At 42.2% G+C, this 8,585-nt stretch overlaps 1 protein-coding gene across 1 annotated transcript; it reads right to left on the reverse strand.

Moving 5' to 3' along the window:
* Positions 1–1,606: 1,606 nt before the first annotated feature.
* On the reverse strand, positions 1,607–7,581 carry nudt3b (nudix (nucleoside diphosphate linked moiety X)-type motif 3b). Its single transcript, XM_080494775.1, has 5 exons — positions 7,332–7,581; positions 5,260–5,370; positions 2,941–2,985; positions 2,419–2,503; positions 1,607–2,066 (listed from the first exon to the last, which is right to left on the reverse strand). Exons 1-5 carry the CDS (start codon positions 7,428–7,430, stop codon positions 1,870–1,872), a joined length of 537 nt encoding a protein of 178 aa, XP_080350901.1. The 5' UTR covers positions 7,431–7,581; the 3' UTR covers positions 1,607–1,869.
* Between the last annotated feature and the right edge of the window lie 1,004 nt (positions 7,582–8,585).

Consider the following 8,585-nt stretch of genomic DNA (forward strand, 5'->3'; position numbering starts at 1 on the left):
TTTATCTCTAAATAACTAAAAAGCAAAAAAAAAAAAAAAGGAGGGGGGAGGGGGCAACTTTACCGATAATCTATCATAAATAGGCTTTTCAATCTTACCCACATTCCTCGCTAACCTCAGATGTACAGTACGCTACTTCCAGAGAAAACTCCTCCCACAGTTTCAGAGCCAACGCAACAAGTTTCAGTTTTTTTTTTCTTTTCTTTTTTTTCCAGCCTTGGTTGAAATGGCATTGTAGCACTCACAAGGTGTGTAAGAGGTGTTTTGTCATTTGCACTCTCAACTTTTGATCTATACAGAAATAAACAATTTACAATAAAAACCTCTTGCATGCTATCTACAGCGCCTCCAGTTTCACAGTATTGGGCCGGCTGCCTCGCGCTGCAACCGGGCCGAGTGACGCAGCGCAGCTGAAGAGACTTTTGCCAGACGTTAGAGAGAAAGAAGAAGAAGAAAAACAAAAACTAGTATCCAAAAGCATTTTACATGTTAAAAACCAGGTCTCAAACTGTACAAGGCTTGTTTGTTCTGCATCTTGCCAAAGACAGCGTAATAGATCCATTGCTTTCAATGTCAAGCAGGTGTTCCGTGTGTTTTTGGGGATGCAGATTAAATACTAAAAGAAAGAAGGGTTTAAAAAAAAAAATATATATAATTGATAATGACCACAATGAAAAGTGCCCACTAAAGTCACCTGTGCTAATGTTACGAACACAATGTAAACAATTACTTTTAACCAAACTGAATGTGAGGAGTAAAATATGGAAAAGGGTTTTTTCTTTCTTTTTTTAATAACTTAAGTGATATGTGCTGCATTTTGAAATTACAAGTCTAGGATTCAGAAATCGACTACTTCTACCCTCTCAGTAGGTGGAGGAAGACTTTGTAGTTAGTCACAAATGAAAAAAAAAAAAAAAAAAGGAGGTAAAGACACTGAGGAGAAAGGTGGTTCATGTTACATTGTGTGTGTTTTGACATTCTTTCACCCTCCATAGAGCAAACAGAGTGAAACCTGTAGCGCTTGGCGAGCTTCCCAAATAAGAGAGAAACACGGTTGACACTTGAAATTGAAAGACTACTGAAATCGTGAGACTACTCGGGGGGGGGGGGGGTGCATCCTTCTGGCTTAAAGAAGACATCGACAACTACAATAAGGAGAAAAATGAAGAAGAGCCAAAGACCTTACCACAAGTCTGTTGCACAGTCGGCATCAAGTCACTCGAGTGAGTGTGCCACACAACATAACAGTGCTCATGCAAGACAAGTCACTTCCCACGATTCTGTTCGATCAGATACAGACAATATTTCCTATCCTTACAATAGGGGGGGGAAGGGATTACACTAATGGGCACATTCATTCACAGAAAAATAACCCGGAAAAAAAGAAAATAATAAAATGGAGGAGACATTAAAAAGACCACCGAAAGCCTTCAGCTTAAGCACTAAGTATACACTTTTACATTACAACAGTAAAAAGTAGTTCTTGCATTCAATAAACACCACGCTAAGGGCGCGTTAAGGACTGGGGGGGGGGGGGGGGGGGGGGGGGGGGGGTCCATGGGGACACTTCATGCAGTTGTCAGTAAAAAGAAAAAAGGAAGGGAGGTCAAAAATTACATTTACATTTACAAAGTGTTTCAGACTATTCACCTAACACTTGTCATCAAGTCTGTGCCACAATTCTGGCACAAAGGAGTTGGCAAGGCAAACCATGTTATTGAGGAGAGAAGAGAGAAGAGAGAAGAGAGAAGAGAGAAGAGAGAAGAGAGAAGAGAGAAGAGAGAAGAGAGAAGAGAAGAGAAGAGAAGAGACAGGTAAGAGCGCAAGTGGTGGCGAAAGCTCCTTGGGGTGTCAGAGTTGTGGTTTTAGTTATCTGATACCCGAGACGGAGCTCTGATTGATGCTGTAGGTAGGGGAGAGTTCTCCACCTATCGTGGCCACCAGCGGCGTTCCGTTACTGGTCAGACAACTCTCCCGGAGAGCCTCGAAGTAGGTGGCCTGCACGGGCTTGTGACACTGCAACACTTGTATGGCATCGTCTATTTTAAACCATTCCCTTTTTCTACCTGCGGACAGAACAAACACAGAAAACACAGTGCAAAGAGGTGAAACGCTGAGCGCACAGTGTTAAAAACAACAACAACAACAACAAAAAACAGCAGCACGATCAATTGAGGCTAATTATCAGTACAGTAAATGGAATTTGTGTGAACATGTGAAGGGCAGGAACAAAGCTGGTGGTATAATCTGCTGCAGCAAACATCACATTGAAATTCCTGAACTGTAATGTCACCAATGAAGGCCGGGAGGGGGAAAAAAAAATAAAAAAAATAACAAAAATAAAGCTACAGTCAACATGTGACTGCCTGAGAACTTTGTCCGTATGAGCCCCATTTTGACAAACAAGCAGGACTTTACCAATGTTAACCGAGTCCTCCCAGTCCTCCAGCACCTCGGTTACGATGAGAACGTACACGTAGGTCCTGTGTTTCCTCTCCTGGTTCTGGAGGAGGAACAAAGGAACATGTTTTTATCAGGAAAAAAAAAAAAAAGTTAAATTATTTGGAGGCTGAATTAAGAAAAAGCACTAAACAGCAGTTTGGATTTGGACAGCAAATGATTAAATTTAGTTAGTCTTGTCAGAAATATAACTTGGTTTTAGTCAATGCAGTAAAGAGTATAGTGCTTATATGTAGTGACTTTAGTCAACCAAAATATCGAATAAATAATGGAAGCGACACTTGGATATTTCACAGGAACAAAAAGACTGAAAAGCATGCTTTAGCAGGCTTTTTAACAAATATAAAGAAAGTGCAGTGTGTGTCGTAAAAGCTTTTTTTAAGCTCGATATCACATGTGTCTCAACATCAGCTCTTCTTTTTCTTCTATGTCAAACACATCGTCAAATAAATTCATATTGGCAAAGGGATGGCCTTTTACCTCAAATACTCCAACCAAGCGACCTAAAGTCCCCTTCACTCCAGCCTGTAAAGGAGAAGGAGAGATCCAGATGGTGAGCTCTACCACAAGGCACAGCCACAACAAACTCAAAAATAAAGCAACAGAGATGAGTCTATTGGAAAACATGTGTACACTGTGTTACACACAGTCTAAATGATGGCAATCTAAATCAGGGGTCCCTATCCACCAGGCTGCAGACCGGTATTGGTCCATGGTAGGGCTGAGCAAAAAATAAAAATCGATTTATTGAATTTGTAGCCGAAACATATTTATTTTGCTAATTCAAACCCCCCCCACCCCCACAATTTTTCGACATTTTTTGTATTAAATAGAGGCAGTGTTATTTTTCTAGGTTGCTTTGGCAGAGCAAAAAAAAAAAAAAAAGTGTCAGGTGTCTTGTTTTGCATGACCCAAAGAAATGTATAAAGCAGCAAAACACAAAGGTCCTGTTGTCATGCATCAAAAGTCTCCCTCATAAAAACCCCTCAGTGTCAAGGAAGATTACATAAAGTGGTCAGAGACAAACACAGGATCCTCATCACAGTCTGGTATTTAGAACTGCTCCCACAATCCTTTCAAGAAAGGCAAATCTCACAAGATCGTGTCACTATTTTACTCGTCATCATTGTAAATTAAAAAAAAAAAAACATATTGACAGGAACCTCTCAGAGGTGAATAGTAGGTCAGGTGTCCTGGCTGAGGGCAGAGATGTAAGACAGGCTGACATCTCTGCAGCTTCTTCTTCAGGTTCCAGTTTCAGTCTATAAATACATTTGGACTCCAAGCGCTTTACCGTGGACTGGGTGTTACGCTCCTCAAGTCTCCAGCGAGATGATATGGGAAAGAACAGACCCACGACTAGAAACCCCAAAGAGGTGCCAGAGATTAAGTAATAGGGCAAAAGTCAGCCTGTGTGTTTTTCTGACATGGAGAAGGTCTCCTGACTTAGGTATTCGTGTAACTAAAGCATACTGGGCAACATCGGGCAGAAAGATGTGCAGCACTGAGGCAGCATGACAGGTTACACAATGTCTTATGTCGTCTTTTGACTGTATCATAGCATACAAAGATAAGCTGGGTAAGACAAAAACAAAACCCCACCCACAAGAAAAAAAAACAAAAAAAACAGGAACTCTGTGCCACCTTTGGCCTGCTCATGACTCTGGTGACTTCATCATTGGCAAGTCTCCAAACCAATAAGCATAAGCAATCTCTCACAGCTCATATGGGCATCGGAATGAGCTTGTCAGGATTAGGATATGTCCTGTTACACCACCGTCCAATAAGCAGCTTAGAAAGCCAGAGTATGTGGTAAAGCATTGAAGCCCACTCAAAGTCCTCTCCAAAGTTTCTGAGTGCAGCCCTTTTAACACTTACGGCAAACCTCAGCAGTGCCGTGACATTGCTATTGACCCTGTGGAAATGTGCTGGCAGGCAACAGTGTCCTGCAGCCACCAAAGCTACCAAACAGCTGGAGCCGGGACAAGAGATGATATCAGCATCCATCAAAGTGATGGATCACACCCAGTGAAGGAGCTTCATATGGTCAGTTGCCAAGAGCTGACAGCTGGGTGAGACTGGGTCTCCAGTCCCCTGTGTCAGTTCTGCTCAACATGTCAAGAGGGATGAGTTACAAGTACACAGGAGGAGCACCTGATTTAAGCGATGGATGTTGCAGTGTATTGATTACCAATGAGCTTCAGAACTGTTTACTAATTGCCGTCTGTTCTACCCAAACACACACCAACAAAACACCTCGACTTGGCCGCTGCTGTAAAAACAGAACACCGTCAGAAAATTATTCCTAAATCAACAACGGTCTATTTTAATGATGGAATCATCATGTTGGTGGGAATGGATAGGGCTGCAGTGATACTGCGAGGTAGCTAATGTTCAATCTCAGCGTGACCTCTTTTGACACCCAAACACTGCTTTGTAACATGACGCCATGGTACAGCTTACATGTTGCTAGGCTCTCTCCCTCGCTGTCCATGCAAACAGTATGACTGCATTGACAAAATGGATTTTGCAAGCAAGGTGTTACACCCTCGTGTTAAATACAGTCATGATTTCATAGAAATGTAACACAATATATCTTATGAGACTATACTTGCACGCTGTGAATGGAAACACGCTCTTAGAACAATATTCTTGGCTGTGGAGTGTGGAATATATCGAGAAAGGCATGTTTCACACTTGCACTTCAGTTCAAGTAAAGCGACAGTCATACTTTACAAGACACAATAAATGGGGAAAAAGGGGAACTCATATTAATGTCAATTATTACAACAAACCCACCTCTTCACACACTTCTCTAGCTGCAGCCACATTAGGTTCTTCCTCAGGCTCCATTCCGCCTCCAGGAACTATCCACTTGTCTGGATGTCGACTACTGCTCACCAGCAACACCTGCAATGAATCCCAGAACACGTCGGTGAGGTATTTCTGTCCAACTCAATACCCAGTGTCAACGGTGTTGACAACACAACCGTTACTACTTAAGCAAGATATTCAGTAAAGCTGTCAACATTTATGACTGTAAACACTACTGCTGGTACTAAGTGAGTTGGCTGGACGTTACGTGAATGTGGTTAAAAGCATTTGCTGTGGGACGGAAAGTGAATCAAACCATTTCCCCCTTAAAAGATTACAGCATTGAATGACAGATTGTTTTCTTTCAAAACAGGTACAATTAGTTTTGTGTACTTGATCGGTCAGGGATCAACTTGTGCTTGGACGAGAACCGATAAGAAACATCGGTTCAAGTTTGTAGCAGTGTGCTGGTGATACCATTTGATTTGCCGTGATTTACCTCCCACATTGTTAATAATCTGGCCTCTTCTACCACAACAATGAGGAAGTGATTCAGCCTCATGCTGTATTGTTCTCAAGTAAAACACCAATACAGTTTTTCTTGTCGTTGAGTGGACACCAGCTTTTTGAACTCACGAAGTAAAGAAGATATGACGTGGTAACAATTTTAATCAGGAAAATGTTTAAAATACTGTGACTATGATATGTACCACATGTGACAACTATACTTTGGTTAATTTTGTCATGCTCTAATAGAAAACATCAACAAGAGGTATCAAACATACATATTTTTTGAAGGTGGCACAAAAGAAGCGGAAGGCAGATCTCTCGAAATCCCTTCAAATTTCACGAGAACTTTATCAAAGATGTGGGAGTATATTTATTTGAAATGTACTGAGAGCCATCAGTCTGAAGATCAACTGTCTGCAGAATAAGGAGAAAATGAATTGCAGTTTAAGAGGCATTACTTATCTACCAAGTAACTGGAAGCAAAGTATATGCAAGTATTTGCAGTAGCAATTTCAAATATGAAAGCAATCAGCTATTGTTTTTTACAGTCCACACATGACCAACGTTTTGAATTATTTTTGAATAGGTGTATAATGTATGTACTTTAAGCTTGCAATGGTTTCTCAATTTAAAGTACAATGCTTTTTTTCTTGCAAAAAAAGATATAGAATTGCGGAAGATTTATAAATAGCCGTTATTGCCAACGCATCGTAACACAAACGTTTTTACAGAGTATTACGTGTGCATATATGAGTGTTTCAACGTGTTGATCACGTCAACAGAGACTCTGGGGTCATACTGATAACTCTGGGTAGTTTTAATCCTGACTAGATTTTCATACCGTTACATCAGTGCAGGATGGTTTGTTAGCTGGAGGCAGTGACAGCTACGTTAACGGGCGACGTGGTGAAGTGTGAAGCACATTCTGATTCTGTCAGTCTGACTCTAAATCTCGGCAGTGTCCATTTTCGTCGACAAAATAAATAAAATAACCAGCTGTACGAGTTCATCATCATCATCATCGTCAGGGTTAGCATTCGGCTTTAGCCGTCGCGGCTAATAGCTACATGTCGCTAGAAATCATCGGCAAGTAGAACCAGTTGCATAAAGTCAATTCACGTAGGACCCAACATCATTCGAATCAAAAATCCTAACTGAGAAATAGCCTGATACTTCACAGGTTGGACAGTGATTCACATCCAGAGCGACACAGTCACTCAGCGTGGACTGAGGTGGGCTGTGGTCGGTGCCCTGGGTAGCAACACGGCCAGCGAGCACGCTAACGTTAGCGTGAAGCTAACAGGTTGCTGCTATGTGCAAAGCTAAAACAGGCTTACATAACGCCGGAGTGAGTCCGGGCTCAGAACAAGGGTTTCACAGACAGTCTGATAACACAACACGAGAAGCCGGGAAACGGCCGAGTCATTGTTTGTTACTGGCGTAAAAATCACGGCAAATGTATTGGTTCCCAGACCGACCAGACACTGGATGCAAGCCGGCTGCTCGCGTTAGCGCGGCCCGCCAGACGGCGTCATCCCCGGCCTCACCTCCTCCTCGCTCTCGCTCCTGAAGCACAGGCAGGCGGCCCGCTTCTTGTAGCCATCCCCGTCGTACGTCCGGGTTTGGTTTGACTTGAGCTTCATCATTTCGGAGGCGCAAAAGTTCAAAAGTACAGCTAAGTTGACCACTTCAAACGACGACGGTTGTCGACGCAAAGTCCTCCTTTGGGGAACCTCGGCGTTTTACTTAAAAGAAATAACTTCTTCTTCGCTTCATTTTCACAAACCTAGGCACATCTACGGCACGGTCGCCATTACAAGGAGCCGCTACGCCCACGACGTAATTTAACCTTTAATAGGGCGGCGAGCGTAAGAAAGTTCCTCAACGCGGGTTGGTGAATCGGAACAGCGGGGAGCTGGAGGAGGTAAACTGGAGTGAGCCGGTGAAGGAAACTGGCACTTTTGGCTCCAACTAGCTCACCGCGGACACTTGTTTGAAATCGGCGTGCTTCTCGGTTTCGTACCAGTTATCTCTGCCCAATGAAAACATCATATTGTCAAAGCGTGATGCCATGTAAGGGGATGGCACGCGGAGGTAATCGTTAAGCTTCAGCACCCACAGGTAATGGACAGCGACAGCAGGATCCTCCAAACTGCAGAGATTAAAGACCTGCAGGAGTGCGGCCGTATTCCAACAATTTTACAGAAATATTAATCACATTCATTCAATTCACTGCATTTACATTTAAACCTGCATGACGACGCTTTGCTCTGCCTATAATCTGGCTGTGATTGATGAGAGGGCTACTCCCTCTGATTTGTGAATTCCCTCGTCTGCTTAACTCGGGAGGGGAGTTATAACATGCATCATCCTTGCGTAGGAATTATAGCTGCTTCCCCAGCAGATTGAACAAAATAAGTCAAATACATGTATTTTATAGTCGAGGTAAAGAGAACTCATCTGAGTGGCCCCCAGGAAATACAGTGTGCTTCACATCAAAGAGTGGATTATCTTGAATTGAGCCGGATTTATAGTTTGTTAGTGTTTCTTTAAAAAAATTTTTTTTTTTTTTTTAAAGTAATGTATAGTTATAAATTACTGATCCCTTTGCAATAAATGGCATTCAATGAGGGGTGCAATATATTGAACATTTCAGTAAATAGGTGCTTGTCTACTTTTTACGTTGATCTTACAGTTGTATTATATTCTGTCACTAAAACATGAAGTTGTCACTGTGGTTTAAAGACTTCCCACCAGAGGTCGATGCTAGTTCCTTTTATCATATTTACTCACTCTTAGGT

This window comes from Blennius ocellaris, assembly GCF_963422515.1.
Source record: "Blennius ocellaris genome assembly, chromosome: 4".
Taxonomy (NCBI): Eukaryota; Metazoa; Chordata; class Actinopteri; order Blenniiformes; family Blenniidae; genus Blennius; species Blennius ocellaris.

What these genes read in the sequence shown, in the direction of transcription:
- nudt3b (XM_080494775.1), bottom strand. Translation starts at nt 7,430, where the DNA reads ATGATGAAGCTCAAGTCAAACCAAACCCGGACGTACGACGGGGATGGC. An exon ending in GGAGCGAGAGCGAGGAGGAG is followed by an intron (nt 5,371 to 7,331) that starts GTGAGGCCGGGG and finishes GATTCATTGCAG; the next exon opens with GTGTTGCTGGTGAGCAGTAG. An exon ending in GCTTGGTTGGAGTATTTGAG is followed by an intron (nt 2,504 to 2,940) that starts GTAAAAGGCCAT and finishes TTCCTCCTCCAG; the next exon opens with AACCAGGAGAGGAAACACAG.